The 21,206-nt window shown below is 33.0% G+C and overlaps 1 protein-coding gene across 4 annotated transcripts; it reads right to left on the reverse strand.

The window, feature by feature from the left end:
* Positions 1–16,719: 16,719 nt before the first annotated feature.
* LOC145794253 (uncharacterized) lies at positions 16,720–20,470 on the reverse strand. Of its 4 annotated transcripts, none has more exons than XM_082876981.1 (8): positions 19,931–20,469; positions 19,656–19,818; positions 19,332–19,567; positions 18,986–19,207; positions 18,038–18,130; positions 17,858–17,962; positions 17,378–17,754; positions 16,720–16,917 (listed from the first exon to the last, which is right to left on the reverse strand). In XM_082876981.1, coding segments are annotated over exons 1-8 (1,473 nt in total). In that variant the 5' UTR covers positions 20,207–20,469; the 3' UTR covers positions 16,720–16,916. The 4 variants fall into 4 exon arrangements, with proteins under 4 accessions (XP_082733107.1, XP_082733109.1, XP_082733108.1 ...); XM_082876983.1 differs by lacking the exon at positions 16,720–16,917 and having other exon boundaries at positions 16,992–17,754; positions 19,656–19,677; positions 19,726–19,818; positions 19,931–20,470; XM_082876982.1 differs by lacking the exon at positions 16,720–16,917 and having other exon boundaries at positions 16,992–17,754; positions 19,668–19,818; positions 19,931–20,470.
* Positions 20,471–21,206: the final 736 nt, after the last annotated feature.

Here is a 21,206-nt window from a genome sequence, read left to right on the forward strand (position 1 = left end):
TATTCTAAATTTAAGCTAGTCCTATCCCTAATAGGGTTATGATTTTCAAATTCTTGGGCTAGTGATGCTCACTATAGGGCAGTAGGGGTGAGCAGCGGATATACCGATCCGCCAAAACCGACCGAACTGAACCGATCCGCCGCATTTTGGACGGATGCGTGATGACGAGTGGACGGTTGCGGATTGATTTTCTTCAATCCGCCAATTTGGCGGACGGATGGCGGATTTGAGATTTCTTTGGCCGCAACCGAACCGCCAAACCGCCAAATCGTGAGCACCCCTAATAATTTATAGGACTTTGTATTTTCAATTTATATAAATATTATGTTTGTGTTTTCAATTGAAAAAGAGTTTAAATATTCTGTTGAAAAAAAGTTTTCAACTTGAATATATTTTTTGAATTGAAAAAAATAAATGTATTATTTATCTATATTTTTTTGTTTTTAATCTAGCTCTAAAAATAATAAATAGAAAATATGATATATACTGGTTGGTTTTTTGTTTTCAAAAACATATATATAGATATAACAATACAGAGACATACAATCTTTACTACTGCTCTGTTCATGGTTTTGGTGATATGAATTGTTATTATATTTTAAGAATCACAAATTGTAATACTTTATGTGGATGAATCATGCTGTGATTGTAACATATGGATAAGGCATGCAGTGATAGTGATATTCTAAAGTTTTAAACTTGCTTTCTTTGGATAAGGTATACAGTGATTGTAATACTTTTTTAAGTCATTGATTGTAATACTTTCTTTTTTTTTTTGAGGAAGTGCACAAGTTGAATTATGTTGAAAATTTATAAAATTTTAAACTGCCAAACCGATTCGCATCCATCCGCCAATCCGCTCAATCCACATCCGCCGGATTAGCGGACGGATGTGGATTGATTTTTTTCAATCCGCCAATCTGGCGGACGGATGGCGGATTGGAGGTTCCGTGGCCGCAACCGACCCGCGCCCACCTCTATAGGGCAGTGGGTAAGTTTGGTGGGCTAATCATATCTACAAAAATTGCTGGAAAAAAAACATAAAAATAAAAATTTAATATAACGATAAAATTATGCCATCATTAAGAATAATACTTGGGAGCACTAATTAGTGCTCCCACTAATTAGGTGGCAGTGGGTCCCGTCATTAATGATGTGATATTTTGGTCTTGAAGTTGTATTTTTTTTTTTTTTTTTTTACTTTTTTAATGCATTAGTGGTATTAGTGGTGATGTTTTTAGTGGGATGAATCATTGTTGCCATCATTAATATATTAATATGTGATATTATCATTTAATAATATATTATTTTATTGGCCACTATATATTTGTGTCGGTTGGTTGAGTCAGGATTCTCTACTTGCATTCTCTCATTGTCTCCCTATTTACAAGGGTAAAGATGCACTCTAAAATGATCCAACGATCTAAATCTGGAGATATATAAAAAAAATTTAAAAAATAATTAGATGTGGGCCATTAGATTATCTTAAAATGCATCTTCTGCATTACAAGTAAAGAGAAAAGGAAAGAGTGCAATGAGAGGATCCTAATTCCGATTGGTTGGTGATATGTGATTCCGTGATATCACTATTTAGAAGGAAAAAAAAAATTTAAATTCTGAAACCTGAGAGAGAGGGGATCGCGGGATTCGAAAAAACAAAATGGATCAAGAAATGGGTCGGATTAGGTTAAAGTAGTCTCGACTAGAATTGAAAGGTTGTGTTCAGAAGGGCAAGAAATTCCAAAGCCCATTTTGAATGGGAAGCTCGTTTGGGCCGTATGGCCTAGTTTATCAGTCTGCCTAGCCGTGGCAGCTTTGATATCATTTTTTTTTTCAAAAATTGAAACAAATAAAAAATTAAACACCGTGTTTGGTTTGAGTTTTTTAGATTAAGTTTTTTGAAAATTGAGTTTTTTAATTTTCGTATTTTTTTGTTTTTAGTGAATATTTTTAAAATTTTAAACATTTTTTTTTTACTTTTTTAGATGCACCTTACTTAGATGTGTCTAAAAAGTAAAAAAATTATGAAAAAATATTTTTAAAAATTAAGAAATAGATGAAAATAGAAAAAATATACTAAATTCTTATAATTTTTTTTGTATTTTTGATATTTAGTGAATTTTTAAAAGATTTTTTTATAATTTTTTTACTTTTTAGGTGTATTTATGTTAGGTGTGTCTAAAAAGTAAAAAATTTGCATAAAATATTTTAAAAATTCAATAAAAACAAAAAAAAACAAAAAATACGAGTGTAGAATTTTCTGAAAATTATTTTTAAAAAATGAGAACCAAGCAAAGTGTTTCACGTATTTGAAAAATTATTTTCAAAAAAAAATTCAAGATTTTTTTTAATGTCAAAACCCCCTCTCTTCTTTTACGAAACACTTTGAAATTGTATTATAAATTTTTAAAAGTTGTTTCACACAAATAAAAAAGATGGCTGTTTCTAAACTTTTCATCATCTATATTTTCCAAAACACAATGAAAAACAAATAATAAAAATTGGAGAAATTAAAAGTCAGGGGGATTTATACAAAATATTTAAAGATTAGTGAAAAAGTTTATGAATTTAATTATTAATGTTTATAAATTTTACCATTGAATTTTTTTTTTTTTTTTGAAAAACTACACTAAGCTGTAATTCTCCCATAGAAATTTGAGAGCTGCTTTCGAAAATAGCATACTATATGCACTTTACCACAATGTAAGTAATATAACTACAATGTTTCGTACGTAAATAGTTCCTATAGTTTGGGACTAGTGTCATTTTAGTCTATAACTTTTTAATTGTAATATATTTGACACTCGTTTGGGAACAGGCTAATTTAGTAACTTTTTGGCTATTTGGCTAAAAAGGTAGGTAAAAAAAACTTGTATGTTTGGGATGACTTTTTAGTTAATTACGAAAAGATGTGCAAAAAAGTAGAGAGAAAAGAGAATCTTTGACTTTTTGGTATGAGTTGTTGGCTTTTTGGCTAATTTAGTAACTTTTTGGCTAATTGGCTAAAAAAGTTAGTCCCCAAACGGGAATTTTGAATTCTGTTTTAAAAAGGACAATTGAAGATACTATTGATTAATTTCAAAGATAAAATCATTAATTTGAAAAAATATAAACTATTTTGATAAAAATAAATGTCAAAAAAAATATTTTTGAATTTTTAAAAATAATTTCTACCCACCAAAGATAAATTATGTAAAATTGATAAATTTTTTAGACATTTATTTATTTATTTATTTTTTACAAAATTAATTTTTATTATGTGTTTGGATGATGATAATGTAATGGATGGTTGTTAGTCTTTTAATGAGTAATTGATATATTTAATATATGAAATATTTCTGGTTTTAGATTTTTTTTCATTTAATGGATTGATTTAATAATGATATCAAAATTGTCGTCATATTTGACTCTTGAAAAATTAAAAATTAATTTAATAAACATAAAAACAACAACCCATTACATGATTATCATCCAAACACATAATAAAAATTAATTTTGTAAAAAAAAAAAATAAATGTGTAAAAGATTTATCAATTTTACATAATTTTATCTTTGGTCGGTAGAAATTATTTTTAAAATTCAAAAATATTATTTTGACATTTATTTTTATCAAATTAGTTTTTATTTTTTCAACTTGATGACTTTGCTATTGAAATTGATCAATAATATCTTCAATTTTCCTTATTTGAAATACTATTCAAAATTCAGAGTCAAATATATCATAATTGAAAAGTCAGGGACTAAAGTGACACGAAATTCAAATTATATGGACTGTTAGTGTAATTCACTCTAAAAAATATTGTCACGCCCCAAAATTTGGACCATTAAATATTAAATTAGAACTAAACCCCAATCAATATTCCATCATCTAAATCCTAGGGATAAAACAAAATCTAAACGTTCTCGTCTCTATAAGGTTTAAGTAAATTTTCACACTCAAAAAAATTACAAGAGATAAAAAAAAGTTAACAAAACGCCAACTAAACCATCCATCGTAATTTCATAATTATCCAATATCTCCAACATTAAAGTGGGAACAGGTCAGAATAATTTAAATAATGTAAAAATAGAAAATAACCCACAATGCCAAACTATCATAATATACTAAGGTTATAAAAAAATAATAATAAATACATAAACTAATATCAACCCTAAGATCAAGAAAACAAAAGAAGTCCAAATGACATGTCCAACAACTATCGTTATTTTTCGTCACCACCGTAACCCCAACTAATCCTACAAAGGAAGCTCGACTGCGCTCAAATAGAACGCACCCAAGTTGCCAAGAGACAAAACGGGTCAGTATACAAGTATACTGCTATGAGTACAAGATTTAACACTCACGTGTCTACCAGACACAAACAAAAGTACATTTAATTCTTATTACGGGACATGACAAGTAGTTCCACTCGCACTGAGATAAAGGGGTAGTTTCTCGAGATACGGTGACATTTAGTATAGAATAAACAAAATAAACATAAAAATTATGGTGGGTCAGCCCTACATAAAAAATTAGTAAGACCCACCATTCTGAAAAAAAAATAGAGTTAGTATAATTTAATCATAAGTAAATTGCTGAAGCAGTATAAAAACGCATTGTTTCATGCTTAAATCATTTGAATTGATCAAAACTCAAAGAACAAAAGTTGTACAGAATCAAATTTTCTAAGAAGCTCCACGAACGAATTTAGTAGAAACTGAATAGGTTGAGAGAAAAACTTAATAGAAGAATCTAAACGAAATTTGATCAAAAAAAATCTGGAACTGAAAACGAAAAGAAACTCTCCTAAGATGATTTTTTTCGGAAATGTTCAAAACACGAAAAGTGTTTAAAATAATATTTTATTTTAATTTATGCGAAATCAATAAAAATGAGCTCGTTTCGTGAGTTAAAACAGCCTCTAAAATTTATATTGCTAAAATGAATAAAAAAACTACTATAACCAAGGTTATCCGATTACAAGTTCTAATCGATCTTTTTAGTACAGAGTTAAAATACCAAAGTTGTCTAGAATTACGTATACATGCCTCTGCCCAAATTTCATAATTTATCAAGGTTGTTTACTATTTTTCAAGATGTACAAATCAATACAATTCATACTATATCAATAAACTTATAGTTAAATTCTTTGTACCTTAATCCCACTATTTCGAACCTTCATTTTCGGCTTACACATATATCCAATGTGCCTCATGTATACCTAACACCGCTCCGAAGCCAAACTTGCACGGGGATATCATCCCGAGTTTGACCCACGCTTCCCAGATGGTTAGCATATACGTATGCGCGTAAATCAAAGCACTCGTCTACTCATGAAAACAAAGCAATAATATATATATATATACACAATCTCTCGTCTACTTATTAGAACAAACATAATAATACCAAGCTTAAGGCATTCAAATAAATCTCAAAATCCTTATTTTTTTTTGTACACTCTTTCTCACCAATATTAAAATAAAATAACAATCTATGGAGTTATGGTGGAGCGTAAGGAATTTATCTATGGGTTCTAAGTTTATATTAATTTCATATAACCATGTGTGTGATTACAATCATAAAATAAATACATATAAAAATCTTAAACCTTACATACACATCTAACCAAATAATGAAGTCAATTCATCATCTACATACAAATACAAAATTAAACTAACATCAAATAAATAAAAATAAAAACAAATTAAACATAAATCAAGAGAAGTAGGTTTTGTACTCACAATATTTTTTTAAAAATCAAAAAATCACTTAAATAATTAATTAAGACACCAAAACAAAATTCTAATATTTTCTTCTCCTTTTCTCCTTTATCGTCCCTGTCTCTCGGCTGCACTCTTTTTTTCTTTTCTTTTCTCGCATTCTCTTCCTATGGTCGATGATGTTGCTGCTTTCAATTCTAGGGTTCCTTTATATATATATATATATATATATATATGTCTAACCAAAAAGGTTCTAAATTATTTTTATTTTATTTTATTTTATTTTTTCTCCCTCTTGATATTATAACCTAATCACTATTATATTATACAACTAGACCACCATATATAAATATAAATATAAGATTAAATATGTATATATAACACATTTTATATTTATATATATATATAAATATAAATATTTAAATTAATTATATATAATTAAATATCACATTAAATTAATTGAATATCACATTAAATTCTTATGTAGTCACGCAATTAATAAAATCAAAAATAAAATAAAGTAATAATAATAAATAATGACTTACGAAAAATTAAGGTCGCTATAATATACACATCTCAAAAGAATCTCGTCTCGAGATTCAATAGGAGAGAGTACTAAACAAAAAGCTCCAGATGCATACGCCGAACTTTCTCTTCCAATTCTCAAGTGATATCATTATCATACTCGCTCCATTGCACTTTCACCAAGTTCACTTTTTTGCGCCGCAACTGCTTTACATGCCGATCTAGAATAGTAACCGGTCGCACCACATACGTGAGATCATCATTAATCTCCAACACTTCTAGTGATACTTCTTGGGAAAGGTCTTGCACACATTTTCACAATAAAGATACATGGAACACGTTGTGAATCATAACTAAAGCAGGTGGTAGGGCTAATTTGTAAGCCACATTACCAATCCTCTCAGTGATTTCGTATGGTCCCACAAATCTAGGTGTCAACTTTCCCTTCTTTCCAAACCGCATGGTACCCTTCATTGGCGAAACCTTTAAAAACACAAAATCTTCGACATTCAACTCAACCCCCTTACGTTTTCTATCAGCGTAACTCTTCTGACGACTCTGTGCAATCTTAATACGTTCTCGAATAATGTTCACCTTCTCCATGGTCTCTCTTACCAACTTTGGCCCTAACAACGGCACATCTCCTACCTCCATCCAACAAGCAGGTGATCGACATGGCCTCCCATACAAAGTCTCAAAAGGTGCGACCTCGATACTGGAGTGATAGCTATTATTATAAGCAAACTTCACTAATGGCAAGTGTTCTTCCCAACTACCACTAAGATTGAGGACACAAGCTCTCCACATATCCTCCAAAATCTAATTTACTCGCTCAGTTTGCCCATTCATCTGAGGATGATAAGCCGTGCTCAAGTCTAAACTAGCACCTAAAGCATGCTGAAAACTCTTCCAAAACTCTGCCACAAACAATGGATCACGATCCGAAACTATAGAAACTGGTGCGCCATGAAGTCGCACCACCTCCCGAATATATAACCTAGCTAGTTTATCTGTAGTTCGGTGAACACTAATTAGAATAAAATGAGCAGACTTGGTGGGTCAATCCACTATCACCCAAATAGATTCATTACCTCGCTTAGACCGCGGCAATCCATCCACGAAATCCATAGAGTTGTACTCCCATTTCTAAGTAGGGATCTCGAGAGGTTGCAAAAGTCCAAATGGTCGTTGGTATTCTGCCTTAACCTGTTGACACACATAACATCGAGAAACATACTCTCCTACGTCCTTCTTCATACCTTCCCACCAAAACGTCCTCTTCAGGTCATGATACAACTTAGTCCCACCAAGGTGAATGGTATATCGGGACCTATGGGCATCATCCATAATCTCTTTTCTTAATTCAACTATGTTAGGTACACACAACCTGCCCCTGAATCACAATCCCCCATCTGAGTCCACAGACCAATTAGTAGGACAATCATCAATCAAATCCACCACAAGGTCATTGAGCTTACTGACGAGGAACCCATTTAAATTCTACATCTGACAAACTTTACCCAGTAACGTTAGCTGCACGGTCAAACTACCAATGTATGCCCTCTCGACACTCTCTATTGGTTGAACATCGTGCATCGAAATTAACTCCAAAGACTTCCATGCTTGAAATATCAAAGAAGCTATAATCCTATGTTGTCGACTAAGTGCATCTACAGCCACATTTCCTTTCCCCGGGTGGTAAAGGATCTCGAAATCATAACTACTGATGAATTCAACCCACCTTTGTTGTCTCGTGTTCAACTCTTTTTGAGAAAAAGATATTTAAGACTCTTATGATCTGTGTACAACTTAAAGTGCTCCCCAAACAAGTAGTGTCGCCACACTTTCAACGCAAAACAACTGCTGCCAGCTTTAAGTCATGAGTAGGGTATCGTCTCTCATGAGGTTTTAACTGTCGAGAGGCATAAGATATAACCTTCTAATGCTGCATCAACACACATCCCAACCCAGTTCCACTCGCATCAGTAAACAGTACTAGTTTTTCCCCTTGTACTGGTATTGTTAACACCGGTGCTGTAGTCAAATGCTGCTTTAACTTTTGGAAAGCTCTCTCACAATCATCTGTCCATATGGACTTCACATTCTTACGGGTCAACTTGGTCATGGGTGCTGCAATAATGGAAAATTTTTCTATAAATCTCATATAATAACTGGTTAGTCCTAAAAAAACTCCTCACCTCTGAAGGGTTCGTAGGCTGCTTCCATTTTTTGACTGCAACAACTTTCTCAAGATTTACCGTTATCCTCTGATTGGACATAACATGTCCCAAAAACCAAACTTCTTTCTCCCAAAAGGAACACTTACTGAACTTAGCGTATAACTGCTGCTCCCTTAAAGTTTGCAACACGACTTTCAAAGGTTCTCTATGTTCTTCTTCATTCTTAGAATACACCAGAATATCATTTATGAAGATAATTACAAACTTATCTAGATACGGTTAAAAAATTCTATTCATCAAGTCCTTGAAATAGGCAGGAGCATTGGTCAAACCAAAAGGCATTACAGGAAATTCGTACAACCCATACCAGGTCCGAAAAGCAGTAAGCGGTATACTTTTCTCTGACACATCCATCTGATGGTAACCAGTTCTGAGATCAAATCGAGAGAACATGGCTACCCCCTTCAACTAATCAAACAAGTCATCAATTCTAGATAGCGGATGCTTGTTCTCGATAGTCATCTTGTTCAGCTCTCTATAATCTATGTACATATGGAGAGTGACATCTTTCTTGGAAACAAAGATCGTTGGTGCTCCCCACGGAGAGTTACTTGAATGTATGAACCCTTTTTGAAGCATCTCTTCCAGCTGCTTCTTCATCTCGACAAGCTCTTTAGGTGTCATTCTGTATACCACTTTAGAAATTGGTGCAGTTCCCGACACTAGGTCAATGCGAAATTCTACTATCTGTCAAGGTGGAGGTCTAGGTACCTGTTGAAATACATCCTCAAACTCACATACCACATCTACCGCACTAATATCCTGGTTAGGGATTTCTACTGAGCACAGAAAACTCGTCATCATCGACTCTTCTCCATCACTAGAAGTGTAGGTAAGCCGTGGCATACTGGGTATATCTATATTTACAGTTCTTCCAGCACAATCTAGAGCCACAAAGTATTTTCGCAGTCAATCTATACCTAAAATAATTGTAAACCCCTCAAACCCTAACACAATTAGGTCTGCATACAAGACTCTTCCCGCAAAATTAATTTCAAAATCTTTACACATCTCATAAAGAGTAACTGCCCTCCTAAAGGGGTCTTAACACGAATAGGTCTAGACAAGGAGATAGTTACAAGGTGTTCTCTTTCTACAAACTGTCTAGATATGAAAGAATGGGAGGCACTAGTATCAAAAAGTACTCGAATGGGTTCTTGAAAAAGATTAAAAATACCTTGCACTTTCTTATTTCCTAGCATTACTGTAAACGCCCTGGCTGTAGCTGCCTGACCTTGTCGCGCTTGTTGTCTCTGAGGGCAATCCTTGATTACATGTCCCAATTGTTGACACCCAAAACACTTCTTATTGATCGGTTGAGGTGCTACTGCTCTGATAGGTGGGAGTCCCTCCAACTAAGGTACGAGAGGACGATAACCCAACTGTGACACTTGTTGCTGTTGTCTTTGATAACCCTGGAGGCGCATACCACCCTGTCTCTGATAATAGTGCCCCTGGGGTTGAAAATTGCCCTGAGGCCTGAAATTACCCTGAGGTCTGAAATTTCCCTGACTATCCTGTTGTTGTGGCCTTTGAAACTGCTAAACCCTAAGCCTTTGATCATAGGGTCTGTATCTGTTTCCATCACGCTATTGGAAGTGACTCCCTCTGGAAGTCTTTCTAACCTTGGCCTTCCCTTCTTTAAATTATTTCTCATTTTCCTCATACTTCAGTGCCAAGTCAAGAACTTTGTCAAACGGTTCAGCATCGAAGGAAATAAGGGACTTAGACAGGTAATGATTTAATCTCTTAATAAACTTCTCATTCTTCTTCTCTTGTGTGTCAACCAAGTAAGGGGCATAACGAGACAACTCAGAAAACTTGGTGACATACTTGATCACTGTTCTATCCTCTTGGGTCAGCTTTGAAAATTCATCACTCAGTTGAGATCGAATAGCAGCATGAACAAACTGTTGGTCAAAACAGGTTTTAAAATCTGCCAAAGTCAAAGTCGTAGTCGTAAAATCTAGACCCTCCTTCCACGAGTTCCACCAAAATAGGGCTGCTTCCTCAAGCTGATGTGTAGCCAACTCCTGTTTTGAATCTCGGTGAACTACATACGACCAAACACTATCTCCCATTTCTGAACCCAAGCGTCAACTGCAATGGGTCCTCTATCTCCAAAGAATTTTTGACCTCCTAAAGAACCAAAGTCTTTGTTTCTCTTCGCAAAGGGATCTCCTTGCTGGCTTTGATTATTGTTCTGAACAACCTAAAGTAAATAAGCCATCAACTCCTCTACATTAACTTGCACCGTATTGGTTGCCCGGGTAATAGCCGCGGCGGCGTTAGTAGTTGTTTCTTTCCCTGTGCCATTGGGCTCAGCACTTCTCAACTTATACCTTCCAGCAATTACCTTCAAGTTAAACACACAAAAAGAATTCGTTCATAAATACTTAGAATAAATTCAACCACTAACCTAAACCAGCTGACCCATGTTTCCACAATCTGAGGATCACCTAAACTCTCACAAGTCTAAGGTAATCTAGAGCTCTGATTCCAAACTGTCACGTCCCAAAATTTGAACAATTAAATATTAAATTAGGATTAAACCCTAATCAATATTCCATCATCCAAATCCTAAGGGTAAAACAAAATCTAAATGTTCTCATCTCCATAAGGTTTAAGTAAATTTCTATGCTCAAAAAAATTACAAGGGATAAAAAAACTAACAAAACGCCAACCAAACCATCCACCATAATTTCATAACTATTCAATACCTTCAACATTAAACTAGCAACAACTAGTCAAAACAACTTAAATAATGTAAAGTTAAAAAATAACCCACAATGCCAAACTATCATAATACTAAGGTCATAAAAAAAATAATAAATACATAAACTAATATCAATCCTAAGCTCAAAAAAACAAAAGAAGTCCAAACAACATGTCCAACAACTATCATTATTTATCGTCACCACCGTTATCGTAGCCCTAACTAATCTTGCAAAGGAAGTTCGGCTGCGCTCAAATAGAACGCATCTAAATTGCCAAGAGACAAACGGGTCAGTATACAGGTATACTACTATGAGTACAAGATTTAACACTCACGTGCCCACCAAAAACAAACAAAAGTACATTTAATCTTGTTACAGGACTTGACAAGTAGTTCCATCCGCACTGAGACGAAGAGGTAGTTTCCCGAGATACAGTGGCATTTAGTTTCTTATCCGTACACAACTAAATATAAATTGAGTATAAAATAAACAAAACAAACATAAAAATTATGGTGGGTCAGCCCTGCATAAAAAGTTAGTAAGACCCACCATTCTGCAAAAAAAATAGAGTTAGTATAATTTAAACATAAATAAATTGCTGAAGCAGTATAAAAATACATTGTTTCATACTTAAATCATTCGAATTGACCAAAACTCAAAGAATAAAAGTTGTACATAATCAAATTTTCTAAGAAGTTACGTGAACGAATTTAGTAGAAACTGAATAGGTTGAGAGAAAAACTTAATAGAAGAACCTAAACGAAATTCGATCGAACAAAATCTGGAATTGAAAACGAAAAGAAACCGCCTTAAGATGATTTTTTTCGAAAAAGTTCAAAACACGAAAAGTGTTCAGAATAATGTTTTATTTCAGTTTAATCGAAATCAATAAAAATGAGCTCATTTCGTGAGTTAAAACAACCTCTAAAATCTGCATTGCTAAAATGAATAAAAACTACTATAACCAAGACTATCCAATTACAAGTTCTAATCGATCTTTTTAGTACAAAGTTAAAATACAAAAGTTGTCTAGAATTATGTATACATGCCTCTGCCCAAATTTCATAATTTATCAAGGTCGTTTACTATTTTTCAAAATGTACAAATCAATACAATTCACACTACACCAATAAACTTATAATTAAATTCTTTGTGCCTTAATTCCACCACTTTGGCCCTTCACTTTTGGCTTACATATATATCTCATATGCCTCCCGTATACCTAACACCGCTCCGAAGCCAAACTTGCATGAGGATATCGTCTCGAGTTTGACCCACACTCTCCGGATGGTTAGTATATACATACACACGTAAATCAAAGCATTCGTCTACTCATGAGAACGAGACAACAATATATATATATATATACATAATCTTTCATCTACCCATGAGAACAAACATAACAATGCCAAGCCTAAGGCATTCAATTAAATATCAAAATCCTCATTTTTTTTATTCACTATTTCTTGCCAACACTCAAATAAAATAACAATCCATGGAGTCATGGTGGAGTGTAAAGAATTTATCTATGGATTCTAAGTTTATTTTAATTTCATATAACTATGAGTGTGATTACAATCATAAAATAAATACATATAAAAATCATAAACCTTACATACACATCTAACCAAATAATGAAATCAATTCATCATCTATATGTCAATACAAAGTCAAACCAACATCAAATAAATTAAAAATAAATAAATAAAAATAACGAATTAAACATAAATTAAGGGAAGCAGGTTTTATACTTACAATATTTTTTTAAAGATCAAAAAATTACTTAAACAATTAATTAAACAACCAAAACAAAACCCTAATCTTTTTTTCTCCTTTTCTCCTCTGCCATCCCTGTCTCTTGGCTGCACTCTTTTATTTTTTTCTTTTCTTTTCTTACCTTCTCTTCCCGTGGTGGATGCTACTGCTTTCAATTCTAGGTTCCTTTATATATATACCAAAAAGGCTCTAAATTATTTTCTTTTTCTTTTATTTTATTTTCTCTTTTTTTTCCTCTTGATATTATAACCTAATCACTATTATATTATACAAATACACCACCATATATAAATATAAATACAAATATAAATATAAATATAAATATAAGATTAAATATGTATATATAACACATTATATATATATATATATATATTCAAATTAATTATATATAATTAAATATCACGTTAAATTAATTGAATATCACATTAAATTTTCATGTAGTCACACAATTAATAAAACCAAAGATAAAATAAAGTAATAATAATAAATAATAACTTACAAAAAATTAGGATCGTTACAAATATTCTAACATATCGGTTGTTTTAGAAAGATGGTTAAAAATTAATTTTTTTTGGCTTTTTTTGAAAAAACATGTAAAAAATATGATAGATGATGTGACTTAAAATGTGTTAAAAGTTGGAAAGTGGCTAGTGGCTACTAACTCACTTCCCAAAAGAGCCTTTTGTCACAAAAATAGTTCTATTGGCACTAAAATTTTGAAATCTTTCCATCGACAGGTTGCTGAAGCATAGTGAGGTCGCATGTGATATGGCTTTTTGAAGAAAGACAGAAATCACAGGAAAAATTCAAATTGAAAGATAGTTAGTTGTTGCCAAGAGTAAGGTATGGAAGACCAAGTCAAATAGAAAATCTGCCAAAGCGATTCCTAACATAAAGAGATAAAGGTGCAAAGGAGTAGAAGATCAAGGAGGATCATGGAGGATAACTGCATTGAGGGATGATCAAGTAAGTATAAAATGAGGACTTGGAGAATGAAAGGATCATCAAACAAACTACTCACACGATATTAGCTTCTAACTAAGAGTAGTCAAATTAGCAACTTTATGAGTAGATTAGTAATAGACTTTTTTTTTTTGGCATTTCTTCTGCCGATTGTTATATTTTTCAATCCTTTATTCTTGCACTACAAGGATTTACACATTTGGCGACCACTTTTGCCGACCAAAAAAATTTTGGTCTCAAAAAAATGGCATTTGGCGACCAAATATTAATTAGTCGCGAATGATCATTATTTTTGGCGACCAAATATTATTGGTCGCAAAAGAATATATTTTGGCGACCAAAAAATAAGTTGGTCGCAGAAAGTGGTATGCTTTTGCCGACCAACTATAAATTTGGTCGCGAAAGGTCACATTTTTTTTGGCGACCAAAATTTTGGTCGCCAAAAACTTATTTTCAGCAACCAAAAAAAATTAGTCGCCAAATTAGCACTTTTAGCGACTAATATTTTAGTCGCCGTTGATTGAGATTTGGCAACTGAAAAAATTTGTCGGCAAAGGGTACATTTTCTGCGACTAATCTGGTATTTTGGTCGCCAAAAATTTGGGAGGGAATTTTGAAACGTGGGACGGGAATTGAAATTTTTTATCTTTAGAATCTGTTAGCTCACACTTTCTCATTTTCTCCTCTTTCATCTCTCTTTGAAATAGGTGCGAGACAAGCGAACAAACAACACCGAACCACTCTCTCTCTCTCGTCTTTGCGTTCGATTCGAACCCTAGGCACATTGAATCAATCATTCGGAGTCTCTCTTGGATCTTCAATCGCTTTGTCTCGGGTAGGTATGTCCTTTATTTCACCCTCTCTCTCTTTCTCTGTGTGTGTGTGGGTGTGTGTCTCTGTCTTCCTCTCTATGTCTCCTTCGATTTGGGGCTAATTATTTTCTTCATTTTGCTCACTATTTGACATTAAACAGGGGAATTTGGGGCTTTATTGGCATCAAACTAGAAAGGGTATGACCCTCTCCTAATTTCTTTTTCTCATGTTTTTTCTATTACTTAAGGGGATCGAAAAGGCATTGGTAGCATTATATAATGGGTTTTATTGGACTAGGATATGATTTTGAATATTGGTATATTAATTTGGGATTTGATTCCACAGTTTCTTTCTCTTTTGATCTTTTGGTGCTACATCAAGTTTTTTTTTGACCTTTGATAATGATCCTTTTGATATGTTTCCTCATTCTCACACATATTGGGTTATCCACTGGTTCATTGGTCGAAATTTTGGTCAAATACTGTGACAATTTGTTGAATTGATTAAGTTAATTTTTCTTTTTAGTTAATGAAATCTTAGTTTCAAATTCACACCAATTCAGGGTATCCGAATTCAAGGCTTGAGGGTTTTGATTAAGAATTGGATTAAGGTTCGAACCAGGTTCTAAAATTAGAGCTAAAGCTCATTTACTGTGTCAACTTTTCCCCTTCCTCTTGTACTTTACCAAGAAGGGGAAAAAATTTAGAAAGAAGAGAGAATTGTTTTATACTATGCCTTGTTACTCATGCCTTGTGTCACTACAACAAATTTGGGATTTAAAGACGAAACAAATTTATCCCAAAATGTATATATTTCGTCACCCAAACTATTTACGACGAACATTTTTCGTCACCCGTTTTGTCTCCAAAGGGTCGTCGCTAAAGGGTCTTAGAGACGAAAAAAAAAATTCGTCATTGAAAATGATAAATTTGTGACGAATTTTTTTGTCTCCAATACACTTTGTTGGGTTACTTGTAAGTAATTGGCGACAAAATATTTTGTCATTAAAGAAGAAATTAGAGACAAAAGTATTTCGTCATAAATATAAGAAATAGAGACGAAATAATCTTGTCACGTTTAATACAAACGAAGACGAAAATTTTTTGTCAAAGAAGCTACCAATAGAGACAAAAACAAATTCATCATTAAAAATGATAAATTTGTGACGAATTTTTTTGTCACCAATACACTCTGTTGGGAACATACTTGCAAGTAATTAGCGACAAAATATTTTGTCATTAAAGAAGAAATTAGAGACAAAAGTATTTTGTCATAAATATAAGAAATAGAGACGAAATAATTTTGTCACGTTTAATATAAACGAAGACAAAAAAAATTTGTCAAAGAAGCTACCAGTAGAGACAAAAACAAATTCATCATTAAAAATGATAATTTGTGACGAATTTTTTTTGTCTCCAATACACTCTGTTGGGAACATACTTATAAGTAATTAGCGACAAAATATTTTGTCATTAAAGGAGAAATTAGAGACAAAAGTATTTTGTCATAAATATAAGAAATGGAGACAAAATAATTTTGTCACGTTTAATATAAACGAAGACGAAAATTTTTTGTCAAAGAAGCTACCAATAGAGATAAAAACAAATTCATCATTAAAAATGATGAAATAATGTCAAAAAAAATTCGTCACACATTGAGGGTAATAGTGACAAAATGTGACAATATTTTTTGTCATGACAAATTCATTTAGCGACGAAATAAAGAATTTATGACAAAATTAATCATCCACCTATGCCAAATAAGAGACAAAAAAACCTTCTTTAGGGATAGAAAATTTTGTCAATAATTTCATAATATTTTTTTCCACATTATATACCTATTTTATCAAAATCTAAATTTTAGTTCAACAAATATGACCCTGTTCATGTTGAAACCTGTTGAATATAACAATTCCATCACAACTTAACCTAACCTGTTATCAACACATTTACGAATTAACAAAATGAAAATATCCATTCATCATTACAAATAATTTCATCCTGATATAATAAAATAGTGAAATATCCACAAAATATCCAAAAGTTATAGCTTGTTCAATTCCACCAAAAATCCAACAATAACTAGTGTAACTCCAAAAAGTATGTGTATCCTTATCAAACAAAAATGAACATTCAAACAAATTACATCATTGTTGCACGTCAAAAATGCCACCCCAATCCAATCTGCAAAAAAATAAATTAAAAGTTTTAGTAATTAATCAATTATACAAAAGATTAAAAACATTAGCAACTCATCAATTTACAATTAGATCAATTATACAATTTATCCCTGTAACAGACTTTTTTTTAGATTATGAGAACAAAAAATTAATTTTAAGGCTAATTCACAAATGGTGCATCCCATTAATGTGCCGTAAGTTCATACAACTTATATTGGTCCCTCCTAAGGTGTTTCTATTGGTTCTTGTACAAATCTATAATTGTGTGATAATTTAGCATTTCGACAGCCTTTTTTCAACCTTTAAGTATAGAGAAAAAAATATATTTTTTAGACTAATTCACAATTTATACATCATGTGCACCTGTACAAATTGGATGTCATATGCATGTTTCCATTACTTCCTAATTCTTCAAACATGTATTCTTTTATAAAATTTGTTATATTAAAGTTAATATACTTTACCAAGAAGTATGTCCACTTGTGGATGAGTCCCCTCCACTTCCAAAGTGTCCAGTGAATCCTTTGGTCCTCAAAAAGTTGACAACATCAGCCATTATCTCCCCTTGCTTCTTCTTACCCTCTTCAAGATCTTCTATTTTATTGTTCTGCATTTGTATTTGTTCCTTTTGTGTCTCTATTTGCATCTCAAGGCGCTTCACATAATCATTTGTTTCAGCATATATGGTAGTGGCTCTCCTAATAGAGGATGAAGGTCTCATGCCAAGTCCCTTCACATAGCCAGACCTTGGCTTTAGGACTTTGATTGATAGCTCTTCTGCAGTCAAAGGGGTTGATCCTGGCTGTGAGAGGTGATCAGCCTGTGTCTGTATCATATTTTCCTATCAAATATAAAAAAAATTAAATAATTATTAGAAAATTAAATAAGATTATAACAAATAGTATTCTAAAATTTTGTTAATAAAAATTGCAATATATACTCACATAATTACACTGAGCTTGAGATGAGATCCACTCATGTGTTTTCTCATTATAGTGAGTTTCCTTGTACAACTCTGCTAGATCAGGTAGCATCTTCTTTTCTCGTGCCTAATTTGATAGACCAAATATTCAATAAATAAAGCTAAGAATCTAATATAATTCTGAAAGTGCAAGGATACGTACCAGTTTTTCTACTCTAACAGGGATTGACCTAGAACCACACCTATGTTTTGTATACATCCTTTCTCTGTTCGCGATGTTGGCCTTTGATTGTTCCTATAAGGAAGAATGACCAATATAACAATGAAATGTATCATTAGTAAGACAAATATGTTGGCTTTTGATTGTTCCTATAAGGAATAATGAACCAATATAACAATGAAATGTATCACTAGTAAAACAAATTTAATGGTTGATAATAAAGAAATTGCATTGTTCCTCTCTATCATTTTCCTACATATCATTTCAACTTAAAAGATATTTCAAATTATTCACTAGTTTCATTCAATTCTGTGAAAAATAGATTAGAGGACTTGTTGAGATTTCATCATAAGATGGTTTTTCTGGGTGAAAAAAGAAAAACGAGTAATTTACACCGTTCACAAATAGGGGGCATATAAGCATGGGCAAGATAGATTGTGAAAAAATCCATTTACATTTCACAAGATATGGAACAATTACTGATACCAAACTCATAACCCTTTCTTTCTTCCGCAACTCTATCAAATCTAAAGTTCTGTCTCAATACCCTATATTAGTTACTTAGCTAGTTGCTTACCATTATCATGAAACTTCAGACCAAACCCAAGAACAAACAGAAAATTAATACAATCATAGAAACTGAAATCTTAGTTCTTTAGTCTATGATGTGAAAGATGCACTTTAAGGAACCATAAATTAATCTCCTATTATGCGAGCCTTCCAATCCATGTTTAATAGTTTCCCTTTCTCATTTTTCCACTTATTTGGTTTTTATTATGTTCCACTTACATGCCTAGAAGATAAAGGGAAAAGAATACATATGGAATTTCACAGCAAATTGATTGTGTTCTTTCTAGTTGTTTTAGAATCTCTCCCTATTCTAATCAAATTCTTTCTTCGCTAATATAATAAAAAAGATGAAAATGTTACCAGAAATTCTTTAGTGTTCCACTTTTTATCAATAAGATCTATCCACTTGGTAGGATCGACATTCTTTGGTGGGTGGTTTCTTGCATACTCCTCCCCTTTAGCCTCCTTCAGCTCCATGAATTGTTTGTGCAGCCTATAGGTATGGTTACTCAATCTCCGACCAAATTTTGTGTTCATTGCCTTCTCTATATCAACAGGGTCTCCTTGTAAATCAAATTGATCCTGCAAAAAATAGATAAGTCATAGATAATTCTTATAAAAAATAAAATAATTACAATAAATAATTAAGATTTCTAACCTATTATAAAAATGAGTAAAATCTCCTATAAGTAGACAACGAACTTACATTCAAGCGTTGAAACATCGCCTCCTTAACGGAGGCATCAACATACTTCCACCTACGAACACTTGGATTTGGTAAACGAGTTCGCACTTCTACACCAATCTTTGAGGCTAGTTTTGAGGCATAGTCCCCTACCGGTGCACGAAATTCTGGAGGGATAGGCACGCTAAGCTTTCCATCTTTATCAACAAGGCCTTGAACCTCTTTGCCTCGAGTCGGGCCACGAGCACGCTTAGCAGCTGATATTGTGAAGCCATAATATTGAAATAGTATGTGAACAAATTTAATTAAGATCTCAAATCAATGTAAATAAAGAGTGTGTCTTACCAATAGTATTACCAGCAGTCACCTCAAGTTGAGGCTCCACATTGAGAGGTGGTGGCGGATTGCTAGTCACCTCAGGACGTGAAGAGGTATCCCCCTCTTCTAATGCGTGGGTCAATGCCTCATGATGAGATTGTGAACGGGCTCTCGATGGTATCTCTAACAGCTGAATAACATAATAAAATATGAATATATGTACAAAGATATACATGTCTATGTGTGTATGAATTGAAAGTAACAAGAAAGAATATATTTCACAATGCATAAATGTATAGTACCTCATGCTCAAACGAATCATAGGTTTCAGTGTCACTGCCATCTTCAGCCTCTGACGGTCGATAATCATCATCATTTTCCTCAATTGGTATTTGTTTTTCCTTACTCAATTTCTTATGTTGAACCGTAGCCTTCAAACAAGTTGTTATATTCTTCACTCCTAGAGTCTTCATTCTCTCACGGTTTTTATTAATATTCTTCATTCTTTGTTTCTCATAGTTCGTTACCTTCTTAGTTGCGGTACTTGGTTTGGTCAATTGCTTTTTTGTAGCGTCCATTTTGCCCAACTATAAAGCATAATTGAACATTTTTTTGGTGGATACGCATAATTGAACATTAGATGTAAAGAAAAGATAATTATATATTTCTATACATAAAGCATAAAGCAACAACAATCTCAACAAGTGGATATGTCATATAGGCTCTAAATCATTGAAATATGGCTAGAGTGATATGGATGATTTTTGTTTTTACCATTTACTTATCATAGAACAAATTAATTACAAAGCCATCAGACACACAATATGACCAATTAATGATAAACCTACATAACAGTGGATGAACCCCACAACTGAAATTCAACTACATTAATTAAGAACAACGTTCATACAGAAAGTGCAAAATAACTACAAATCCTAGTCTACATCAAGATCCATATCGTAATCCACATCAGGTTCGTCACACTCTTCATTTTGTTTGTCAGCTCTTTTCTGTATCATTGTTTCGTCAGATGACCTAACCCTTGTAACAACTTCTGCTTCAACACCATCTCTATAACATTGAACATTAGGGCCGATGTCAATTGGAACAACATCGGTAATATTTTCTTGTTGGAACACATTGTTTTCTTCTGGTTCATGTAATGATTCTCCATCACCTACCTCTGGTACATCAAAGACACCCCTATGTTGCACTCGTTGAACGACTTGCCAAGGTTGTCCCCATTTGGTATCATTTAGGTAAAAGACTTGCTTAGCCTGGCTAGGCAAGATGAAAGGGTCGTGTTGATACCACCGACTTGTGACATCAATACTTGTGCAATAATCATCAGTTCGCAATGTTCTACTTCGACCTGTATTTCCTGTGTTGTACCATTCACACTGGAACAATACAACTTTGTTATGACACATGTACTCTAATTCCCAAACATTGCACAAGTGACCATAAAATTCATGCGTCACTCCCTCATGATCCCCTTCCGTAAGCACACCACTATTCTGACTGTTACGGCAATTGTCTACTTCTCTTGTACGAAACCGTACGCCATTGATTATGCAA

This window comes from Camellia sinensis, chromosome 1, assembly GCF_055761805.1.
Source record: "Camellia sinensis isolate YWXY chromosome 1, ASM5576180v1, whole genome shotgun sequence".
Classification (NCBI taxonomy): Eukaryota; Viridiplantae; Streptophyta; class Magnoliopsida; order Ericales; family Theaceae; genus Camellia; species Camellia sinensis.